Consider the following 25,890-nt stretch of genomic DNA (forward strand, 5'->3'; position numbering starts at 1 on the left):
GATAGCAATTCTCACAAGAGCATACCCTAAGAAAGTAATCAGAATATGTACAAGTATTTTATACACAAAATGGTGATTTCAACTCAATGTCTGAAAGAAGAAATATACAATAATGAGGTATTAGTAAAACAAATCATTTAACATCTTTATGATGGAGTATTTCAACAAAAAATCCTTCTTTCGGGGATGTGCATAATGGTACAGAAAAGATAAATGACGAAGAATAAATAGACATATGCACAGTGTGATTCTATTTTTAATATAAAACTGGAAATAAAATACATAGAGAAGAAATAGAAAGAAAACCAAATGCTCACAAAGGACATCTCTGGGCTAAGACTACATGTAACTTTTATTACTTTTTATTTTAACATACATCTTCATTGTAACAATAAAATGTGTGCTTTTTAAAAGAATTTCTAGGGACGCCTGGCGGCTCAGAGGTTAAGTGTCTGCCTTCTGCCCAGGGCATGATCCTGGAGTCCTGGGATCGAGTCCCACGTCAGACTCCCTGCATGGGGCCTGCTTCTCTCTCTCTCTCTCTCTATCTCTCATGAATAAATAAATAAAATATTTTTTAAAAAAAAGAATTTCTAAGCATAAATTTAGCGTATCTTTTCATTCCTCAGGAGAACTAATGATGTCAATGCTATTGTCCATGAAGTAAATAAAAAAGAACCTCATTTAAATTACAGGCTTTTTGCAGGAACTATGAGAAATCAGCTACAGGTGGGAAACCCTGTCCCAAGATCCACAAACCGGTGTGTGGTTCTGATGGGCAAACTTACCGCAACGGCTGTGAATTCTGCAAAGCAGCTATGTAAGCACATGGAAACAGCTACTTGAGCAGCGCACTTAATTGGGGCCAGCAGAGTATGGGTCTAGGAACGTACTCACTATGTCTTTACTGTACTAGGTATTGTGCAGATAACTCTTATTTAGAATAAGACAGTGTAATTATCCCCAAACAGACCTAAAAAGAAGTACCCTTTCCCCGTTCATCCAGCTTAGGCTTAACCCATTTCCACTGTTTTCATTCTGAGCACCATCTCTTTTCTTTCAGGAAAAAAAAACGGAGAGCTTGGTTTCCAACACAATGGGAAATGTTGATTCCTGACACTGCAAGGCTAGAGGTGCACTCAGTTTGTCTTTTGGGCCAGATGATTTTGTCCCTGTCACTCAACACCCTTTGCGGGGTTATTTCCCACCTGTTATCATGCATAAAAGACAACAGTTTCAATGAAGTTATTTTGGCAGACTTTCGACATGGATGTTCTTTTTAGATAGCAGTGGGGCCACCTGTTTGATTTAGTTAGATCACCTGATTTACTTAGACCACCTGATTTACTTAGACCAGCTAGTTTGATTTAGTTAGTATGGAAAAATACCACCTGGAAACAAACTTGGGACATAGACTATTACTATGTTTCTCAAACCCAGAATTCTCGAATCAGTGCTTTGAATCTCAAGTCTTCAGATTTATCCAGATGAACTCGAGGGTAGCAAAGGTAAGTCCAAGAAAATATATATTATCTGTACCAGATTAGCATTCCTTAGTAAATAATATAGTGGAGGAAATATTTTGCCCTAACAGACACATAGAGTTTGTTTTAGAGCTTCTCAGCTTGTTGGCGGAGACAAGAAGAAGTACCAAATGAGACAGAAGGTTCGTTGCTTCAGTCTTTGGAACAGCTGAATAGGTTCTGGAACAGCTGAAGCCTGTAGGCTAGATGTCTCTGGTTTTATCAGATTTTTCAGTTTACTGCAGTACTACATGATGTACAGAAGATAGTATGAGCTTCTATGTGTGGTAAACGTGAAAACCCTTGAAAGCATAGGTTTATTGGCATGTTGTAGGTGCTTAGAAGTCTAAGGGAAGGAAAGAAGGAAGGAAGGGAGGAAAGAAGGAAGGAAGGAGGGAAGGAAAAAATGGAAAAGCAGAAGAAAAGAATCCAGAAACATTGTGAAAAAATGGTATCTTTGAGAAGGCTATTTCCAAAGTCTCAAATTGAGTATGTGGAAAAAATGAGGTCAGCACTCAGAGAACTGTAGGGTTACATACTTTTTAGCATACTGCTACTAACACAGAGATCTCCAACAAATGGCAACCAGCTGGATGTGGCTTAGGGATATTCTTAGCCCACACACAGTCACTTCTTTTCATAGATGCCAATATTTAAAAATTGAAAAGTTCACATAAAAAACTGGATTTCTAGAAACTCTGGACAAGTGAGAGGATCTGCTGACGTAGTACCCATGCTCCTTAGTAACAATGGCAAATTTCTGAGTCTTCGGGTGAGTGGTTCCCACAAGGGCCCCAGGACCAGCTTCACTCGTTCTCATTAGCCCTGGCTCCTGATGGCATTATGAGCGGTGTATCTCTCTTTAAAGCACAACAGTTTTGAGCACTTTATCAAGTACCCTTGGTTTTGAAAGATCCACAACCTAAAGAAGCAGGCCATTCCATCAACAAAGAATAATTTCTTTTTCTTTTTTTAGATTTTATTTATTTATTATTTGAGACAGAGACAGGGAGTGTGAGGAAGAGCAGAGGAAGACGGACAAGCCAATTCTGGGCTGAGGGCAGAGCCCAACATGGGGCTCGATCTCATGACCCTGAGATCATGACCTGAGCCAAAATCAAGAGTCCGACGCTTAACCAACTAAGCCAGCCAGGCCCTTCCAAGAACAACTTCTTTATAGCAAGTTAGTTTTTGCCTCTTTATTACTTCCACCAAGTGGTAATACTTCTGCTTTGAAACCACACGCAAAAAGTGGTTTCCCCTACGACCCAGCAATTGCACTGCTGGGATTTACCCCAAAGATACAGATACAGTGAAATCCCGGGACACCTACATCCCAATGTTTATAGCAGCAATGTCCACAATAGCCAAACTGTGGAAGGAGCCTCGGTGTCCATCGAAAGATGAATGGATAAAAAAGCTGTGGTCTATGTATACAATGGGATATTCCTCAACCATTAGAAACGACAAATACCCACCATTTGCTTTGATGTTGATGGAACTGGAGGGTATTATGCTGAGTGAAATAAGTCAATGGGAGAAGGACAATCATTATATGGTTTCATTCATTTGGGGAATATAAAAAAATAGTGAAAGGGAATAAAGGGGAAAGGAGAGAAAATGAGTGGGAAATATCAGAGAGGGAGACAGAACATGAGAGACTCCTAACTCTGGGAAACGAACAAGGGGTGGTGGAAAGGGAGGTGGGTGGGGGGTGGGGGGTAACTGGGTGATGGGCACTAAGGGAGGCACTTGATGGGATGAGCACTGGGTGATATATGTTGGCAAATCGAACTCCAATAAAAAAATAATTAATTTAAAAAATGGCTTCCCAACCACCTTTTTATAACACATGCACATGGGCGTACACGCACATGCACACACGCATCCAGGCACACACACAGGCACACACAACGCACACACACAACTTGTGCTTCCCTTCCCACATTCTCTTCTTTCAAATAACTCCCAGTCTTACCTTCTTTCAATAGAATATCATCAGCTACCTTAGCAGGCTTTATTTTAAATCCCTTCTTGCAAGAGTATCAACTTCCACTAGTGACCAAAGCACAAATCTAAATTTAAAAAAAAGATTATAGCTACCAGTGTTTGAGTGCTTTCCCTGTGTCAGACATTGTTCTAAGGGCTTTACATGTATTATTTTATTAAATATTCACAAGAACCCAATGAGATAGGCATTGTAATTACATTTATCTTACATAAGAGGGATCCGAAGCACGGAAACACGTGATCAGTCACCAAGTTAATAAGAGACAGAAACAGAAATCAAACTCAGGCAACCTGTCCCTTAATGTAGGAACTGTATAAATATTCTTTCCATGGACTTATTAACAAGTTAGTGTCTAAAGTATTCCAAGGTACCAATAAAAATCGAAGGAAATAAATAGACCTGCATATTTTAATTATGATTGCTAAAACTGCAATGCTAGTTATGAGATATTCAAGGACTCCCCAAGATACTCTGCAGTGTCACACAACACCATTGTGGAATTTGGGGAATTCCAAATTCCACCATTGTGGGTGGCATCAGATGCCACCCATCTGATGGAGATGAAGAGCTGATTGTATTGTTTGAGTTTATTACAGGCAGAAGATATTTTATAGAAATTAAGAGATAAAATGTAGAATATAGACTCTGTCACAATAAAATTCTGTGACAATCTCTATTTTTCATTGGAGAAATGAAGACAATATCTATAAAATAGGTTGTTTTAAGAATTGAATTATATACCACATGCTGGCAAATTGAATTTAAATAAGATTTCTAAAAAGAATTGAATGGGATAATTCATGTAAAGCACTTGACACAGCATATGGTCCTGGATGTTTAAGTAAATATTTATTATTTTTAATAGAGGGTATACAAGCTGGAAGTAAAATATTTGGACCAGCAAATCAGTATACTAATGTGACAGAGATGATCTTGAACAAGCAAACTTTATGTCCTTGGGCAATCTGTTTTCTCTCTTGTGGCAAACTATGAGGTCTCACAATTTCAAGATCTCTGAGTCTTTTAACAAAAGAGTCTAGAAAGCAGCCTCAAGTATGTGATGGCATCAAATGTCACAGGCTGTCTATATCTAATCTGCTACAGACTATAAGTGGCCACATAGACTCATAATACATACACACATAAATGTGACCAGTTACACTCTGTGGCTATTATATAATAAACAAAACATGGGAGAGTCATGTTTCTAATCTCAAATACGCCCATGGATATAATAACAAGAGCTGACATTAATGGAACATTTTAGTGTGTGTGTCAGATATATGCATCATCTCAAGAAATAATGATGAAATTAAATATATTTGAATTTCAGTTTGTAGCAAAACTTTGTGTGCTGAGGGAGGAAACTGACACCCAAAGCAGAGAGGTTATCCAAGATTCTATCTCAAGCATCTCCTACCCTACAGGACGCTGTGTTCTGAAACTAATGCCTCTATGTGGGTGAAGATTGGGTGAATTGATCAATTAATAAGTCAACTGAGAAATGGCAAAAGGACCTCCAGTTAAATAGTGATTATCTAGTGCTTGACCTTTGGCCTTTTTCTTAATATTGTGAAGTATTTAATGAGACTTGGTAACCAACTGGCAAGTCTCCCTCTGACAGTTTTAGCAACATGGCACTGAATTTAAGAGACATTATGTCTTTCAGGCAATATGAATTATATTTCAAAAACCAGACCAAATATTCAAATCATCTGCTGGATTCAGTTCAACCTATTTGTGTCCATGTCTGAATATCTTAGCGAATGCTATGGAGCTGATGCCTTCCATCTTGTACATACATGGGGTGCAAAGAACAAAACCTGACATACTCTCTCTCAGAGAGCCTAATCTAAGACAGAATATTCCAAGACCCAAATGTGAAGATGACAATGGGAGACAATTGTCAAGGTGGGAGGATTCCCATCACTAAAGAAGAGGTTAAATGTTCCATTTAAGAAAATTAGAGGATTAGGGGCACCTCTGCCTTAGCTCTGGTTATGATCTCAGGGTCCTGGGATCCAGCCTCATGAAGGGCTCCCTGCTCAGCAGGGAGTCTGCTTCTCCATCTCCCACTGCTCCTCCATCCCCCAGGCTCACATGCGCTCTATCTCTCTCTCTTTCAAAAAATAAAATAACATAAAATAAAATCTTAAAAGAATAAAAAAGAAAATTAGAGGATTAAAAGTAATTACTGCAAACACCCTTTGGGAAGATGTGGTATATGTATACAATGGAATATTACTCAGCCATTAGAAACGACAAATACCCACTATTTGCTTCACGTGGAGGGACCTGGAGGGTATTGTACTGAGTGAAAAAAGCCAATCGGAAAAGGACAAACACTATATGGTCTCATCCATCTGGGGAATATAAAGATTAGTGAAAGGGAATAAAGGGAAAGGAGAGAAAATGAGTGAAAATATCAGTGAGGGTGACAAAACATGAGAGACACCTAACTCTGGGAAATGAACAAGGGGTAGTGGACGGGGAAGTGGGCGGGGGGGTTGGGGTGACTGGGTGATGGGCACTGAGGGGGGCACTTGGCGAGATGAGCACTGGGTGTTATGCTATACGTTGGCAAATTGAACTCCAATAAAAAATAAATAAAAATAAAAAATAAATAAAAGAAAGAAATTAAAAAAAAAAAAAGAAAACACGCTTTGGTATGGCTTGGAGAACAGTGATATAGAGAAAAGATAATAGAGAAAGCACTGCTTTACTCAGCAATACCTTCTACAAGTTCGGGAGACAGTCTCTGAGACCCCAGAGCAGAGGCTTCATGAGACTTCATCTTCTCAGTGTGAGGTCCTCACATGCAAAAGCATTTCATGATATTTGTTATTTACATATGCTATTTTGAAATGTGTTTAACCCTGAGCTAGGAGAAAAGCATAGGTGACCTAGCCCAGGGCACTGAGTATGTACAAAACAATTGTTTAGGCAAAATGCAAATGCAGCTATTATGGTCCATTTGTTGATATTTTGGAATTCACTGAATTGAGGCTTCTATGTGAGTATCTGGATATGAAAATAACTTGCATCAGATTTATTCATTTTGATCAATATATGGTAAAGCAAATGTAGCAAAATATTAATTGAAGATCCTGGTGGTGTGTTTATGGGTTTTCACTGCATAATTCTTTCAACTTGGTTGGATTTTGGAAATTTTCATAATGAAACTCTGGTTAAAATTATCTGGTCTTTAAGTATATTTAAATAGGTTAATAATATGGGGTTTATTATATGGGAGAAATATACACACACACATATGTATCTACATAATCAGGCCTTCTGGCTCACTGAGCCTGTTCTGATGTTCATATGAATCCCAGTCAGTACAGAGAATAACTGCGAAAGGACAAAACAAAGTTGCCTTTTTACTATAGAAAAATTTAAAACTTGTCCTTTTTGATGCCCTAAAATTGCTGACCTGGTTAAAAGAAATCACTCATTATTTTCAAAACTGCCCTTCTAAAGAAGCTGAAATGAAAATCAAGCACTATCCAGAACCACTAAATCTGAGGACTTTTTAAAATTAGAGGTAATTGTAAGAATCGCCTACTTCACTCCCTTCCCAGAGCTGAAATTGTCTTTAGACTTCAAGAATGTTTATCCTGCACTTCCTTATATTGGAACAAGTTCTGCTACCTGGAACTACACAGATCAAATAATACCTTTCTCCTCCGTGCCAATGCCTTTTACATGATGAATCCAATGGCAACATCACTCCTAAGTCTGTCTATACTCAAGCCTATATTTTCTACTACAATCAACCAACCTTCTGCTATATTTTCTAGACCTCACTTTATCCAGGTCATTTTCCTTTAGACAAGCCTCAATTAATTCAAATTTTCTTAAATAGGTCACCCACCTTTGAGCACAATATTCCACTGTTTTTATAATATTGAGTTTATGACCGTCTAGAAATCCCAAGGTGATTTTCACATAAGCTTCTGTGTGGCATAATAGCTTGAGGCAAGAAGGTCAATGGTGTAATGTTATTCTCAAACATAAGGTCTCTTGTGTTTTGTTCCCTCATAAAAAATACATTATACATCATTGTTCCCCGCTGGACGCACTCATCACTTATTAATGACCCATGCCTCATGCATTTTTTACTAGCTTTTAAAATATAATTTGAGGTAAATAATTGGCACATCATTTATTTGTAGGAAAATGTCATGGGAATCTCTGTTTGGATATACAAACTTGCAAGGTCAGTAAGAGTACTGACAAAAGATAAATCACCTCTTAACAATAAAAAAAAAACCTGAACACTGAATTTACCACTCTCCCTGATGGATTCCACGATTTTTTTTCTTTTCTGTAAGATATGTGTCTGATAGAAGCATATTAAATTTTGGATATTTATGGGAGTTGGGGTGTGAAACTAGTTTTAAAAATGGCAATCCACTCAGGAAGTAACACCTTCCAGTTTGTGAAAATTACTCTATAATTTTTTTAAACAAAGTGACAGTGTTTAGCAATTAGGGTGGAGGATTTTTCAAATATATAATATGGTGGTGATCAGGATGATTTCTTCAGAAAGCATCTACTGAAGAGTTACCCTTCACTCCACCCAACAAGCAAGTCTGAAACAACAGAGTCTGACATGAAGGCTTCCATTTTCCTTCCCTTTGTGTTCGCGGCCATGTTCTCAGGTAAGAAAAGTTACTTTTGATGACTTTCCTTCCATAGGAATGTTGAGTTATTAGTAATACTTTGTCAGAGAACGTTAAAATGACAAATCTCTAACAGACAGAGAAAAGAAGAGTGTCATTTCAAACAGCATAAATACCCGCCGAAGGCATAAAGGTAAGGACCAGGTGAAAGAACACAGCATTATCTGGTGCTGCTGCAGACGCAGGGGAAAGGGGAAAGCAACACGTTACACTGAGAAGAAAATGCAGTCTAAAAGGATTATGAGAGTTTGGGAATACTCTCAAGCCATGTTGATAAAAAGAAAATAGGGTTTTGTGTTGGATGATCTGGGGCTGTGTGGTAACAAAGAAATGGGTTCAAACTCTGGGTTTTTAGTTTCTTGTTTATGTTATTTTAGGCAACTCCATTTTTTTTTAATTTATTTTTTATTGGTGTTCAATTTACTAACATAAGCAACTCCATTTTTTATCTCGATTTTCTCTGTTATAAAATGCAAACAAATATGCATTCCTGCCGTCTGTCGAAAGAATCACATATACACTGCTTAGCCACCATTACCTGAGTTGTCTACAGCTGTCACCCGGCATACTTCTCTCCATTCCTTACCTGAATGCAATTGGGTGGTCTGTGTTCAAAGCTGAAATGTCCAGCCTGGGCTGTCAATTTCTCTAGGTGATAAATGACACAGATATTCTAGATTTTTATAATATATGTGTCAGAGAAAATGGATATATTACACATATATTTATTATTATGTATGCTTCAGAGAAAAATGCATATAGACAAAAACCCTTCCTAGAACATAAATGTTTTATAATGACAGGTACCATATACCTTTGTACACCACCTTGCTGGATGACAGTGAGTAGGTACTGAGCAGACATTTGTTGTTAAAGAAAGTATATTAAAGCCAGATGCAGTGGCTCTATGGATTTGAAGGGTGAAGGAAAAAGAGCAATCAGAGGGGTGCCTGGGAGGCTCAGTAGGTTAATCGCTTATCATCTGCCTTCAGCTCAGATCATGACCCAAGGTCTGCGATCCTAGCCTAAGGCTCCCTGTTTGGTAGGGACACTGCTTTTCCCTCTCCCTCAGCCTGATGCTCCCCCTGTTTGTGCTCTCTGCTCTCTCTCTTTCTCATCTCTGTCAAATAAAACTAAAATCTTTAAAAAAAAAAAAAAAAAGGGAGAGAGGGGAATCAGGAATTCCTACTGCAGCATAAATCAATGCCAAGAGTATATTTGGTGTGTAAAATCAGAAAAGCAAAATTAAAAAAAAAAAAGACTGAGGTTAATTATTTTACAAAAGTTTAACTTCAAAAAATGATTAAACCACATTCTAATATCTCTTTTTTACTTAAAAATTCCACCCCCAGTTTTTATTTTACAAATTTAACCATGTGAGCAATGCTATACTGCTCAGAATCCATTATACCATTGTTTGTACTACAAAGAGGAAACACAATAGCCTCTCATTGCTAGAAGGCCATCTAAATAAATTGTGCTAAATGTAATAAATGAAATAGTGTGTAGCTCTTGGGGAAAATCATACAGATGCTCTATAGTACTGATAAAGAAAAGACTCACTATACTGTGCAGAGAGAAACTAAGGAGTAGAGCAGTGTACAATGTGCTACTAATTATGTGGAAAATATATCCCAATGTATTCGTAAATACATAAGACATCTCTTGGCTAATACAGAAAAACTGGGTAAATGTAACTGTGTGCAAAGGGGTTTGAGAAGGGAGAGAAACAGAAAGTGACTTTAAACTATTCATCCTTTTGTATCTTTAAAATTTGAGGTATTTGCTTGTATGACCTATTAAGCAAACATAATTAACAAGAAAATAGATCATCCTTTTAAGATTTTTAAGATTTTATTTATGGGACGTCTGGATGGCTCAGCAGGTGAGCACCTGCCTTCAGCTAGGGCGTGATCCCGGGGTCCTAGGATCGAGTCCCACATTGGACTCCCTCCATGGAGCCTGCTTCTTCCTCTGCCTATGTCTCTATCTTTCCCTCTCTCTGTCTCTCATGAATAAATCAATAAAATCTTAAAAATATATATCTTCAAATATTACATAATTCTAAAACATTGGATTACACATATAAAAAGCAAATAAAGTAAAAATATTACATTAAAAAAAAGATTTTATTTATTTGAGGCAGAGAGTGAGTGAATGAGCAAGAGAAAGTGAGCATGAGCCAGGGGAGGGACAGAGAAGCAGACACCCCACTGAGTAGGGCCCCCAACACTGGACTCACCGAGGATCTCAGGATGATTACCTGAGCCTAAGGAAGTACATTAACCAACTGAGCCACCCAGACAGCCCAGCTGGTTGGATTTATTTCCATCCAACTCTTTATTCTAATGGATTTCTTCTCCAAGTTAGTGCCTGCTAAGGAACACTGTTTGGTTCTCATAACTCATGCATATACTCATCTCTCTGCTGAACATGATTAGTTTCTTACCCATTTTTTCTGGCTAGAGCCTTCTCTTCTTATGTGTCACTTCCTCCAACAAGGAGAGATGATGCACTACTGTCTGTTATCTTGAGTCTGGGTCTGTTGTCTAATTTACTTCTCACATTTTCACTTTGATCGTACTACTATAAATGCCTGTGTGCTTGTTTGCACCCACTTCTTGAAAGCAAGAAGCTTTCAAGCTTCTTGGGGCCAGAATAATAATGTCATATTGTGTGTCTAGATCTCACTGTAATAATGTTGTATGTCTAGATCTTACTGTAGTTCTGGCACAGTAATGGACTCTTCAAATAGGCTTCTTGGTAAATTGAAAGAATGGCTAGATCATACCCACAGACCCCACCCCACGCTATGCACAGTTAGTAAGCCAGGTTACTGAGTGCCAAGCTCCTGAGCCGGGCCTAAGACCTTGACCACCAGTAATAAAGTATACCATAGCAAGCATGCTCAATGGGTAACAATTAACGAGGCGTTTGACTTCTGTTAACTTTACTGGAAGGCACAAGTATGTGTACTTGCGGAAATATAAAGTGGGCCTATTGCTAATACAAGTGAATCTCAGGTATTGCCTGGAACCATCCATACCACAATGATTTCAGGTTGTAAAAATTGAAAAAAATTACCAAGGAAGCCTGTGAAGAAAAACAATGCGAGCCTGAAAACAACTTTGAGGAAGCCTCAAATTGAGAAAGTGAGGGTAAATGCATAATCATTAAACAGAAAAAGTGAGGAAGCCAAAAAGGAACCCTCGTACCAAACCAAGGACATGAAACGTAAGACCCACCAGAATTCCATAGCATCAACAGCTATAAAACCATTCCATTCACTTATGGATCGTTGGCTAAACCCTGCTTATTTTGGAATAGAATTTGAATAAATCATATATGTATAAATGTATGTGTATATATGTATATATATATATGAGATAACTATATATGTATATACTGATGGATAAACTTCCAGAACAAATTTGAGAAACAGAGTAGATAAGTTATGAAACATAGGAATTAAGAAATAGTCACAAAAAATAAAAATTTGGAGTAGTATAAGGGAAAATAATTCAGCTCAAGTAAATCAAACTTTGATTTAGAAATGGGGCAGGCTGGTTTGACCCCATGATTCTTAGGAACCAGGTGATACAGTTAGGTAAAAAATGCAAGAACCAAACATTAAGGTTATGAGAAGTTATGCAAAGCTTCTGTCTTGAGGTTTTGTTAAAAACAAATCAAAGAGGCATGAAATACATACTATTTCTGGGGATGAATGCTGTTAACTTTAAATTCTTAAATATAGATAACTTTATTTTTGTGCTTATGGTATCATTCCAGTGACTTCAACCCAGACTTGGAAATCCAGTGTTTTTAAACCACAAGAAGGTCCAGAGCCTGCATTTATTCTAGAGAGAAAAAATGAAGCTAACCATCAAAGAGAACAGCAGGCATCTAATCAGCAAGGAGGTGGCAACACAGAAGGAAAACAAGTGACATTTAGCCTGCAAGGACGACCAGAGTATTCTAATCAGCCAGGAAAACAAGGAAATTTTAATCAGCAAGAAAGGCCAGGAGTTCTCAATCAGCCTGGGAGTCTGCAAGAGAATTCAAGGGACTGTAATCAAAAAGGGAATGCCGAAGCTTCTAATAAACAAGGAAGACCTGGATCATCTAGCCAGCAAAGGGATCCAGGGCCATCTAGTCAGAAAATGAAGCCAGGGTCATCTGGCCAGCCAGGTGGTTCAGGGTCATCTAGCCAGGGTTGGCATCCAGGGTCATCCAGCCAGCAAGGGAAGCCAGAATCATCTGGCCAGCAAGGGGGTTCAGGGTCGTCTAGCCAGCAAGGGAAGCCAGGATCATCTGGCCAGCAAGGGGGTTCAGGGTCATCTAGCCAGCAAGGGAAGCCAGTGTCATCAAGCCAGCAAGGGGGTTCAATGTCATCTAGACAGCAAGGAAGACCAGGATGGTATAGCCAACAAGGGAAATCAAGGTCTTTTTATAATCAAGAAGAAAGAAAAACTGTAGGCAACCCTTTGAGTGCCAGTATAACGGACATTCAGGTTAGTGTTCATCTCTTTTTCCCCCTCTGCCATTTTATGTTCCAAGACTTGAAATAGTTAACAGAACATACTGTAGTAATAACGACTGGTGGTGATGATGATCCAACAAATGAGGAGGAACCCGGAGATGGTCGTTTTCAGATACACCGACGGTCATTAATGAGTGTCGTGCTCTTCCATTCCACTTCCCATTCCCTTCTACCATCTTCCACTCCAGCCCTTCTCCCGATACTGGACTAGGTGAGACCTTCCTGAACAGAGTCCCCATCCCCGCCACATTTAACATTCATGCCCATCTCCATCCCATCCATAATCTACAAGCCCCTCAAGTGCTATTTCTAAATCACAAATCTGATCTGATCCATCACCGCCCCGCTGGAAATTCTTCAGTGGCACCATACCTAGAAGATAGGACCCAAACTCCTGAGCATGGCATTGAGGATTTCGTAATCATTGGATATGATCGGACATTTCACGTCACTCTGGTCACACATCATCCACTTTTACACGTTCCTTTATTTTCCACAAATGTATTCCTAATACTGGTGATACCCTCTCTCATAGAATGTTGCTCTGTACTTGATTGTATGTTCAGTTGGATCATGAACTCCTCTAAAGAAAGTGCCAGTTCTTTGGAAATCTGGGTCCCCAGATTCTAGAACAACTAATAGGTTCTCTCGAACCTCTTGTCAGATGAGTGAAAAGGTGATGTGTGGGAGACATTGTTGCAAACAGCTGCACATCCAGGACTCCCGTGTTCCCTTTGAGTCCTGCTGCGCTTTGCCTTCACTCGCCAGTCTCTCTGTCTCCCAACTGCCATGTAACAGTGATCCTGGGCACTGCACCTGCTAATCCGGAACAGATTTGTAGGACACTCCCTCCACCTCATTATCTTCACGGGAACTTCATTTTTTTACCTCAGATTTGTCACCCCTCACTTGGCTCCCTTTCAAATGAAAATTGCGTGTCCCTCTCCATCCTTATGTCTAGGTGGACATGAAGTAGTGGTCTCCCAGGGACGGGGTTCTGCCGTCCACAGCTTACTGCCTCCTCCAGCATGTTTCCAAGTGTTTAGGGGCCTACTTCAAAGCTTTCTCAGGAAGCTCTTCAGAAACATGTGAGACAACCCTGTCCATTTCACAGACTATGTGGAAGGAAAGTAAGGCAGTGCTATGAAACGGTGGTAGTGTCGACCAACAGGAAAGACTGAGCTTTTTTTTGTCCAGCTTCCTTGGTCCTAAGAAAACTAAGCCTCCTGTCGAAGATCCTCACAACTTCAGTCAGTGTCTCTGTTCTCATCTGCTGTCAGAGCTCCTTTGTGCTCACAGATGTGTGTCATTCTCTAAGTCGACTCTAAGCAACTGCCTCAGGTAGTACTTAAGTCTGCACAATCCTACTACCTGCTGCCTCATTTCCTTTTGTGAGACAAGAAAAAAGAAAGGTTTGGTAAATCATGGCCTCTTTGGGGGCAGCTGTGTGTCAGTCCATCCAGTGACTCTTGATTTTGGCTCAGGTTGTGGTCTCAGGGTCTGTGACCCCCTCATGGTGAATCAGCTAAAGAGTCTCTCCCTCTGCCCCTCCCACCAGCCCTCTCTCACCCACACTCTCTCTCTTCTTATATATATATATACAATAAATCTATAAAAATATATAATTGGGAAGCCTGGGTGGCTCAGCAGTTGAGCATCTGCCTTCTGCTCAGGGCATGATCCCGGAGTCATAATGTCTTTTCCATAATTATTGTTTTCTCAATGAGGGGAAGATTTGTCTACAAAGAATTAATGTGGAGGCAGTCTCACATGTAATGAGGGCAGGGGTTCTAGAGTCCCATAATTCAGGGTTTGAAACCCAGCTTGGGTATTTATCCATATCTGGTCTTGGGCTTTTCACATAAATATACTATATGCCTGCAATGATACAATAGAGCTAACCCTACACATTTTTTTTCAGGATTGTTGTGTAGTTTAAAATAAACGGATTCACAAAATGATTGGCTTAATGCAATGCTTAATCAATAATTTTGAGCAATAACTCTTAGTTTTATTATAATTCTGAGAATTAAACTGAATTCCCTTTATGTGCCTAATGGTCTTTCACATTACTGCAGACTGACAAAACCAGCAGCAAGAACCCAACTGGACATACAAAATGTCAGTCTATCTACAAGCCAGTCTGTGGTTCTGATGGAAAAACCTATGGGAATCGTTGTGTATTCAATGAAGCCAAAAGGTAAGCTGACGCTGTGTCTTTGTATCAGGAAGTATGATTCTGATCCAAAAGGAGTTGAAGAACATTTTTCTCTGTTTCTCTGTAGTTTTCTCAATAGCACCTTGGGTGTTTGTCAAAGGACACATGACCAGTATTAACCCTGAACAGTAAATTCAGGCATTTTCTGAGAGAATGTGATACATTCAGCTTTTTAAGTAGGAATAAATTTATTATTGAGTCATTGAGTCACATATTCATTAAACTTCCACTATAAACCAGGCATTGCATGTGTGGAGGTGAGGAGGTGAGCAAAACACACAGAATTGCTTCCTGCTTCCACAAAGCTTTCCTTTTTGCAGTTGAAGACAGCAAACAAAATGTATCAGAGGATAAACACAGCTACGAACCCCATAGATTAATTCAGCCTATTAAAATGTATCTTAAATTTAAATAACAATATTGAAGAATGGATTTGGTGAGCCAGGCAAACATTTCAAGGTTGCCTTCTTGTTCATCCACAAGAAATACAATGATCCTAAGGCAGTTTAAAATTAGAACATGGGACTCAGAAAGAGTTACATGTCTCAGCTTTCAAAATTAATGAAGGGCCGCAAAGATAGTAATGAGGTAAAAATTACACCTCTCTTGTTTTTGGTCGTTGAATTACTTATGAAGGCTGAATAAATTGTTCATGCAGAAATAAATAAATGTTAAAGGTCAGTGTGCCCTAGAGCAATAAAAATTGGAGCGGGAAGAAACATAAGATGCCCCTTCTCTCATTTTATACCTAAGACAGCTAGCCCAGGGACAAGGAACACCTGGCACACAGTCACAATTTCTCAAAGCAGTCAGTATGAAACAGGCCAGCCAAAGCCCCAACTTGCTCTTTCCCATGTGATTTTTAAATAATCTCATTTTCTCTCTGTGTTGGTGCCACAGTTTCTTGATCCTTAATTTCTTTCATTATCTCATTTTCAGGATGAGTAATGGAAAACTGAGTCTGAACTATGAAGGGAAATGCTAGCTTTGACAGCAACCGAATTGCCTGGAACCTCAAAATCTACTTTCACTTCTCCTTAAACAATGGGTTTCCTTGGGCGTTCTGCTGAGGTCAGCAAAAGTCTTGCCAATAGGATGGATCCTTCATTATTTTCAAGGTTGTTCCACTACAAATAAAGTCAGTTCCAGAGTTGCTTCTGATTTCTGGGATCATTTATTTTCTAGACTTTCCCAAATTCATGGATATAGAACACAGATTGATTTTTGCCTGACACAGAGCATTAGGGTGAGAAAAATAGGTGAAATTCTTAAAAAGTAGTACTGAGTTCTAGGTCAGTGTTTATGAACACTTCAAACAATTAATGGCATTGATTTTCAAGGGATAGAGATAGAAATTTTAGCCAGAGTCTCCTTAGATAAGAAATGGTCTAGGATTAGGTAAATACATTTAGCTGTCTAGATTATATCCCCCCTGACTTATTTATAAATGGTTCGGTCTTCCCTACTGACACCACTACTCCCTGATCAAGTCTCCTGAGAATAGCTCAAATTACAGATACACTAGAAAAATCCCAAAGATTGGCAGAGATTTCAATGTGATCCATTGATCTACATTATCCCTATACATTGTCCTGAAGAGTCCCAGTCCCCACTGCCACCGAAGATTACCTTGTACAGTATCAACTCTACCACTCCCAACTAGCTGAAGCTTTCTATTTCTCAGGGCTGCACAATCGGAGCTATCTGGGGGCGAATGACAGGGTAGGATAAAAGCCTATCAGACAAGGCCTGCAGTCTTGGCGCAGCTGATGAGAAGTGATTGAGCCAGCTGCATAAAAGTTAACAACCCATTAAGGGGTCATGGAAAGATAAGGTCAGAAAGACACAGGGGCTGGGAAGGGGTGAAAAAGTACTTCTTTACCATATTCAGAAAAAAGGAGACAAAAGTTTTAAGGCAAATAAGTAATATGAACAAAGGCCTTAACCCATAAGGTTATCTGATAAAGCAAATCTTTTCTGGGATCTGATAATGCATATAGAAGCACCAGAAAATTCAGGCCAGGGCCAGTTGTGTGCACAACTTTAATGATTTTCAAGAATTTTTATTTCCTTCTAAAAGACATGCAAAAAATTTGATCATTCTGAGCAGGAACGAAATGAGTAAATTTTCATTACTAAATATGCTTTAACATTTTTTTTAAAGATTTTATTTATTTATTCATGGAGACAGAGAGAGAGAGAGAGAGAGAGAGAGGCAGAGACACTGGTCGAGGGAGAAGCAGGCTCCATGCAGGGAGCCCGACGTGGGACTCGATTCCTGGTCTCCAGGATCGCGCCTCCGACTGCAGGCGGCACTAAACCGCTAAGCCACCCGGGCTGCCCCTAAAATTTTTTTTAATTTAAATTCAATTTGCCAACATATAGTATAACACCCAGTGCTCATCCTATCAGGTGCCCTCACTAAATATGCTTAAGTTACTTAATACTTACATAACAATCAGAAATATCATACAGTGTTTCAAAAGAATAAATTGATTTGAATAAAATCACATTAAAATAGGCTCGGCTGTTATTAAATAAATAAAAACAGTCACAGAGCAGTTTATACAATGTTCCTATTAAATTCAAAACAGCTAGTTTAGAACAGGGGGAAATGGTTGTAATGAAGTCCCAGATACCATTTTATGTCCATAGTTCTGTTACCCACAAATAGAGCTGCACATTTATCTTGATTACTCATAAAAATACCAATGCTCAGGGTCTAACCTAGAGCAATTGAATCACCGTCTCAGAGGAGGAACCTAGATATTATTATAAAGCTCCTCAGGTGATTCTCATATCTATAATTTTTTCAAAAACTAAGATACTGCCTGTATTTAGCTATTACAGATTCTAGAATTCTTGTTTTCTTGCCCTAGTTCGTGGAGCCTATACAACTCCCTTGCTTGGACAGATTGTACATAGCTTATCCATTGTAGGATCTTTAACTACAGGTTATTTTCTCCCTCCTCATTCATTTGTGCCTCTCAGATCAAATGGTCCCCTACTCCATGCCACATGACTGGCTTTGATGCCATCTGCAGAAGGCAAGTGCCCACAACCTGGACAGGATGAAAGGTACCGCAGTGCCTTATCTTCACATCTAATTTCTTACACAGAGAACTTTAGAGGAGATTTCCCAACACAGTGCAGCTAGCTGAGGTGGAAAAAGTGAACAAGATAGTCACAGTCATCCTTTGCCCTTTCTTCTTCCTGAAGGGGCAATCTGTGGTACATTTTTGGAGGTTTTCGTGTATAAGATGGCTTTCCTTATCGACAATAGCCAGATCATGTAAAGAGCCCAGATGTCCATCAACAGATGAATGGAGAAAAAAGTCATAATGTATGTATACAATAGAATACAACTCAGCCATCAAAATGATGAAATCTTGCCCTCGGCAACAATGTGAATGTATCCACAGTGTATTGTATTATGCCAATTGAACCAGTCAGAAAAAGACAATACCATATGATTTCACTCATATGTGGAATTTAAGAAACAAATACATGAACATGGGGGGAAAAGAAAGACAAAGGCAAATCATAAAAGAGATTCTTAACTAGAGTGAACAGACTAAGGGTTGCTGGAGGGAAGGTGCGAGAGGATGAGCTAAATGGGTGATGGGGTGAAGGAGGGCACTTGTAGTGAGTGCTAGGTGTTATATGTGAGTATTGAATCAGCAAATTCTCCTTGATCATTGCCTGAGGCTTTTTTTTTAAGAGAGAGAGAGAGCAAGTGTGTGCAGAGAGGGGCAGAGAGAGGAGAGATGGAATCTTAGACAGGCTCCAAGCTCAGGACAGAGCCTGATGTCGGGCTCCATCTCACAACCCTGAGATTATGACCTGAGCCAAATCAAGAGCTGACGATACTTAACCCACAGGGTCTCCAACCTGCCCCCTGAGACATCTTTTAAAGCCTGGTATATGACAGCAAATCCCTTTGCTTCCTTCTGAAACAGATGGTGCACTGAAGGAATTCAGTCTTCTTTGAAATACTGGTAAATGTGAATTTTTCTTATTCTCTTTTCAACTATATGAGGTTTAAAACAAGCAGACACAATATTCAGTGACTGGGGAGAGCTTCATGCATGAAACCATCTTAGTTGGTTTCCTATGAGTTTAGGTAAAATTGAAGTAAATTGCTATTTTTGTCCAAAGTGGGGAATTTCTTTGCCTAAAATTTATGGGGCAGTGGCACTGGGGAGGCTGCCAACTGCTCTTACTTCTCAATTTTTTCTTCCTTCTCCCTTAATATATCTATTATGCTAAAGGTACAGTCTTCTCCTTCTTATCTTCCCTCTGAGGCAAGTTGAATAATATATTCATTTTGTTCTTCATGAAACTTTCAACTCACACATGGGACATGTGTGTGAGTCCCCTTGTGCTGGACAAGTTCATACACTGAAAACAAAAGGCATGTGAACAGCTGGGATTCACAGGCCGCCTCTCCTGCTCTTAATCTCTGCTCAGGAGAATGTGCAAGACGAGAAATCTAGGGTGGGAGACCTGCAGGGCTGCACAGTAATTTCAACTGTATACTTCAGTTCCTTTTTCCTCAAATGTCCCATATCAGAAGAACTGATCTGCCACAGAAGCCTCAGATGGCATCTATGTCAGTAGTTCAGAGAGCTACTCTAAGAGCAATACTCACTTGACCAGAATAATGGAGCACTTTGTGCACTCGCCACATTGTGTCTTATTGGCATTGAACGGTGCTACCCTCAGAGTTTCTGTCTGAGTGTGAGCTTTTATCACTACTGATAAAAGGAAGATTAGATTAGGGTGGGAAAGGTAAGCCCAAAAGCCAACTGTGAATGCAAACGGCCTTCATATTTGACCCTAAGATCTAAGACTCAGGGATTGTTACTCTCACATTTCCAATATATGTGTGTATATATATATATATATATATATATATATATATATATATCATATAATATACAGAAATTGTATATTAGAATATGAAAAATTACGTCAAGATCACTCAGCAGTAATGGGAATTGAATTCAAGTCTTTTAGTTGCCAAAACTCCAGAAACCAGATTGTGAAGGAGGTTAGTTCATCAGGGAAACAATGGCTGATTAAATCTTAGCCTTCCTCAAAACCTCCAGTTGTCACCCATTTCTATTATTTAACTTAAAACTTAAGGCATTGCCCCGGTGGGGTCTCAGTCACGCTTCTGTTAGTCTTCTTCACTTTGTTACAGTTTTATTAACATGGAAATGACATATTACACCCTGTAAATGAAAGGTGCACAACAAGATGACTGGACACACAGAGATATTGAGAAACCATTACACAGTGACCTGGTGTCTCCCCTGCCTACTACACACGTCCCATCCTTCAGCCGGGGACCCAAGGCAGGCTACGCTCATACCCACCTGACAGTTCCTCAAGCAGACCATTGCCCAGGCTTGTGTACAAACAATGGACTCACCATCTTGGTGGTGAGAACAGACAGTGACAGAAGGTCTCCAGCTGGTATCAATTCCTGCTGGGAATTTACACTACAGTTTCATATCATTGCGAGGAATGGAGAGAGGAGGCAAGACAACTGTAGGTGTCATTTCTTACGACTGTCTCAAATCTACAATTATCTCAAGATAAAAAATGGCAATTTAGGCTTTAAGGAGAGTTTTGATCTAACCAGTGTCCGATGAGCCTACGTGCTCCAGTGCTGCACGATATCCAGGTTGTCAGCCGCTACCTGATTGCACTTCCCAAAACTGTTCTCTGCTGGCTCTGATTCTCTTGTCCTTTCCAACTCAATCGCTTGGAAAGCTTACATGTATTTTCTCTATCTTAGGATCTATAATTACTCTTATTACCCTTTCCCATCCTCATTCTTCTCTGCACAGGAGATCAAATTGCCCCAAGCCTCTCACTGTTAGGACACAGAACACACATGACAGCTCAGCATCTTATGTGCCGCGGACCATCTGTTTTGCACCACCAGGCTCCTCACCAAGAGGCCAGTGAAGGAGAAGCCTCTGGCAGGTGGGAGTGGCTGAGAAAGACAGATGAGCAACCTAGACACAGTGCCTAGAGCTGAACACCTCCCTGTGTCCACTGCCTTCTCCGTCTCAGGTGGGTGAGGGGACACTGGCAAAGGCAGGCCTGGAGCAGGGCACTGCTGTGAGGGCCGCTCCAGGTCACTCCTCCCTGCAGGAGCTGTTTCTATGTTCTGGGGAAGACCTGGGACTCCCAAGGAAGGGCCTATTTCCTTCCATGCAGCCTGGCTCCCTGTGGGCTGTGCCAAGCCTGGGGAAGGAGCAGCTCCTTCTTGAACATACTAAGAGGATTTATCCCAGGATTGCTCTCACATCCCTAGGAGGCCTTTGGTTCACATACATGTCCTATTGAACTCAGAGTCAGGGGAAGAAAGATGAGGAGACATGGTCTACCATAATTGGGAATATAGGAATTAATTAAGTAATTAATTATGACTCTAGGGGATTGGAGGGGTTCCTTTGCCAGTCAGAAACTCTCCTCTGGAAACAGGAAGTTTGTCCACCTGCCGTATGTCATAAACATGCTAAAATTTCTTTCCACAGACTTGATAAAATGTCTCTTTTCTCATCATGGATCGAAGCTATTTTCATCATCTCTTTGGTGTTTCCTCTTTATTCTGGTGAGTAAAGTTTCCAGTTTTGGGTGAAATATTTCACGGATCTTAGAACATGAAGGAATCCAGGAGGGAGGACCTACTTTCTAGTCTCAAAACCCATAAAGTGATGAGACATACAAATGTCTTTTCAGCTTTCTCTTTTAAGATTTATTTATTTTGAAAGAGAGAGAGAGCATGCCTGAGCTAGGGGTAGAGGCAGAGGGAGAGAATCCCAAGCAGACTCTGAGCTGAATGGGGAGCCTACATGAGGCTCAATCCCAGGACCCCATGATCATGACCTGAGCTGAAATCAAGAGTCACTTGCCTAATTGACTGATCCACCCAAGGAGCCCCACAAATGTCTTTTAAAATTACATCAGTGGGGGTACCAAGGTGGCTCAGAGGGTTGTCTCCCTTCTGCTTGGGTCCTGATCCCAAGGTTCTTTAATGGAGCCCCTATCACATAGACTTCCTGCTCTTGAGGGAGCCATCTTCTCCCTCTTCCTCTGCCGCTAGACCTGCTTGTGCTCTCTCCTGCTCCCTCCCATCTGTCCAGTAAATAAATAAAATCTTTTTTAAAATAGTAAATAAAATTGAAAAATTGCATCAGTGGATTGCTTTTTCTCATTTCCTACTTTGGACAAGTGGAGACAGGGTTGTGGGTTAAAATGGGCAGCTTATGTGGCTCTTTGTCCATCTGTGACTAAAGAACATGTCCTAAATTGTTTTCTCCCTCCCTTTTTGGATGTCAAATCCATTGTCAATAAATACAAACCTTGGGGAGGAAAGATCTCCTCTGGGTCTGCTGTTGGTTAATATTCTGGCTTCTTCATCACCCACTGAGGTCCAGAAGACAGGCCTTTACTTAAGGGGAGAAACATGTGGACTCCTCTGGTAAAGGTTATCTTGCTTGGAGCTCCAGGTGATCCTTGAATTCCAGAATAAGGCATCTGTATCCCATTGGATAGATGAGGGAACTGATGATTTAAGTACTAATTGATTTCTTCCTATGTAAGTGACATGTTCTAAAGCATGATCTTTTTGGTCTGCAGTGTCCCATCTACAAAAATAAGGAGAAAAACAATGCTATCTTCAAAGAAAGCTTAGGGATTATTAAAAATTGTACATCAAATTATTTTTCACAGAGTGAGAATAATTGGGAATTTCAAAATATTTCCAGATTTGAAGCGTTCTGTGAATTTTTAATTGTGCTAATGACATAAAGACTCGCCCCATTACTTGCAGGATATTGAGTAGCACTTCCCATAGGTTTCTGCTGTTAAGAGATGGATTCTGTTTCCCCAAAGACCACTCTCCTACTCCTCCCCTCTTTGCTCCTCTTTGACTTCCTGGTCCTTTTTTATCTCTTTTCTCCTCCCTCTACCTTCACTCCTCCTCCTACTTCTCCTCCTTCCTTTCCTTCTCTCCTTCTTCTTCTTCTCTTCCTCCTCTCCCTCTTCTTCTTCGTTTTTAATGTTGTCATCTGTATTTGTTGGTTGCAGAAACATCTTTACCACCTATTCATGAAATCCTAAATGTGGTAAGTCACTAATGATGGAAGGTGGAAAAAATAAAATACTTACTCTTTTATTGTAAATTGTAACAGCAAAATTTCAAACAAATGTAAAACAGAGAGATCTTTTAAAACAGTGTTATTATTACATGAAAGTCAGGAAATGTAAACTAAGCAGCAACATAAAACCATTTGTCATTATCTAGACAACTTAAAAACCCACATGTTCCATTACACAAAAATGCAGATAATGGGCACAACATGTCGACAATTATCTGAGAGACGTCAAATGGTGTTTACAGTAGAAGTGTTCATTTTAGCAAAACAAAAGGAACAAACGAACCAACCAAAATATACACTTTAATGGTGGACCAAATATGATAATTTCCATCTATGCACATAGAGGTGAAAATTGAAGGACAGATTGAAGTATCTGAATAAGCAGATCACAGAGAAATTTCAGAAACAGATGATCTCAGTATGCACACATATTGTTTATTTAGGTAAATTGCCAACACCATCAATACAAAACAAATTGTATTTATATCTATATGTTTATTCATAGACATACACACATACCTAGTGAAATTATCAAGAATGATAAGGGAATGATAACTACAAAACTTCTGCTTCATGACTTCTTCTAGAATTTGAAAGAGAAAGATGTGAAGGGAAGTGAGGATGGTGGTCACTAAATTAGGAAAACACAGTCAGGTAGTTTTATGACCTTTTGAAAAGTAATAGGTTTATAAAGACAATTTAATAACATCTTATTTTTTAAGGGGCTTGAGTGTTGATTTTACAGATGTTAGTGTTATAGATGTTACCTTTGAAAACTACATATTAGACAATATTTTACCAATTTTGACACATAGCCTTTCATGTGAAGATAGAGAAAATTTTAGAGTTTCATTTTGTTATACCTCTGTTTAGAAGCCAAACTGTGAAAAACATCCACCTGGGCAAAATGATTGCACCACAGATTTATATCCAGTCTGTGCAAGCAATGGAAACACTTATGGCAATCTATGTGCTTTCTGCACCGAAAAGAGGTGAGCACACAACAATACATTTTTGCTCTTCAAAAGTCGGAAGAAACCATCACAAAGTGATGGCAAAAGCCATGTGGCTGGTAACCTGGGCACAACAGCTATAGACAGTAACTATTAGATGTCTGTAAATATTTAGGAGTCACTCCTGAACCCTGCCCCTAAGTTCTTCTTTCTGAAAGTCATTTTGAATTTGAGCTCTTGCCAAAATTGTGCTTGTTACTGTGCAAAGGCAGAAATCAATTCATGAGACTTAATGGTGAATTCCTAAAGGCAGACCAGCAACCAGCATGATGGGATTCCTAAGCCCAGGTGCAGAATGACAGATCTCTGGTGGCCATCATCCCCCTTGCAGACCTCTCCTTGCAGGGGGCATCATCATGCAAGGCCCTGAACCGACCTTTGCCACTGGAAATCCATCCTAATGGGCCCACTTGGTCTAGAAAGGAACTCCTCTGTGGTCCATTTGTCTCATGAACTCCATGGTAGACTCCAAATATCTTCCTTGGCCAGCAGGGCATTCTCAAACACTCCCTTCAAATCTCCCTTCCCATCCCCTTCACTCTGAAGGAGCTTGGAGGCTAGTGCTCTGGCCAGGGCTTCCCACCTCCCTCCTCACTTTACTCACAGATGTTTCCTTACCCAAGTCTCTGCACATTTAATCCCCCACATTGGCCTTCATTTCCAGAGAACCATTAAGACAATATCCAATATCTCCTCTTTCAGATCGGGGTAGGTCCCCAGAGTGAATCAGAACAGAGCAGGTGGGAAGAGTCAAGTAGCCCCATAGGGAAGAGACAGGTGCCACAGCCTAGGAGCTAGTGGAGCCCAGCTGCTTCTGGAAGTGGAGCACAGCTTCCCCATGATGCTCCAAGTTCAAATCCTCCCTGTTGAGAAGTGCTTTGGTATCATCATGTTTCATACCCGGCCAATATTCTGCATGAATATTATGTACATTTCTGCACCAGAGAAATGGACCCAATTTGTGCAGCCAATGGTCAAATTTATATTAGTGAACTTGTTGTCTACAGTGAGATGACCCAGGGGGTGTCGCAGACTGCTTTTCTAAGGAAAATTTTTATTTTCAAGTAATTTTGGATTTTCAGAAAAATTTAAGAGATAGTACCAATTTTCCAGGTTTTTTATCCAGTTTCTGCTAGGGATAACACCTTATAGAACCCTGGCACAATTCTCAAACCTGAAAAATTAATGTTGGTATATCACTGTTAACTGTCATAAAGAATTTATTTGAATTTCACCAGTTTGCCATTAGCATCTTCCTTATGTTTTGTTAAATGTAACACACTTTATTTCTTCCCTACAACTCTTTAATTTCCTTTCTCTCTCCCTCCCTCCCTCCCTCCCTGTCTCCCTCTCTTGCTTTCTCTACAGGAAGAGTGGTGAGAAATTTACTTTCTTACATTTTGGTGCTTGTTGAATATTGACCACACTGCCCTTCGATGTGTCATCGCATTTTATGACACATTCCATGGACGATTAGGATATCATTCTCAATCAGAGCCTGAAATCATAAATGACCGGATGTGTCCTGTGAACAGAAGATAAAATAGAGAGCATTTACGTAGTCTTCCCAACTCTAAGTTCCTGTGATTCAGGGTTTTTAATTCTCTATGTTCAATTATTCAATGATAATTTGAAACACTAATGTCCTAATTGCATGTTTCATCACATGGAAAGTTGTATGACTTAAAATAATAAATATTTCATTCATTAAAATGTTTAA

General features: G+C 39.7%; 2 protein-coding genes across 2 annotated transcripts; both read left to right on the forward strand.

Moving 5' to 3' along the window:
- The first annotated feature begins 7,716 nt into the window (after nucleotides 1–7,716).
- MARCOL (MARCO like) lies at nucleotides 7,717–16,124 on the forward strand. The gene is made up of 4 exons (XM_038530579.1): nucleotides 7,717–8,198; nucleotides 12,009–12,730; nucleotides 14,838–14,959; nucleotides 15,917–16,124. The coding sequence occupies exons 1-4, from the start codon at nucleotides 8,150–8,152 to the stop codon at nucleotides 15,960–15,962; spliced, it is 939 nt and encodes a 312-aa protein (XP_038386507.1). The 5' UTR covers nucleotides 7,717–8,149; the 3' UTR covers nucleotides 15,963–16,124.
- A 4,954-nt stretch (nucleotides 16,125–21,078) lies between these two features.
- On the forward strand, nucleotides 21,079–25,890 carry LOC102152891 (ovomucoid-like). Its single transcript, XM_038530582.1, has 5 exons — nucleotides 21,079–21,128; nucleotides 21,532–21,608; nucleotides 23,087–23,124; nucleotides 24,031–24,149; nucleotides 25,539–25,890. Exons 2-5 carry the CDS (start codon nucleotides 21,542–21,544, stop codon nucleotides 25,582–25,584), a joined length of 270 nt encoding a protein of 89 aa, XP_038386510.1. The 5' UTR covers nucleotides 21,079–21,128; nucleotides 21,532–21,541; the 3' UTR covers nucleotides 25,585–25,890.

This window comes from Canis lupus, chromosome 2 (assembly GCF_011100685.1).
Source record: "Canis lupus familiaris isolate Mischka breed German Shepherd chromosome 2, alternate assembly UU_Cfam_GSD_1.0, whole genome shotgun sequence".
Lineage (NCBI taxonomy): Eukaryota > Metazoa > Chordata > Mammalia > Carnivora > Canidae > Canis > Canis lupus.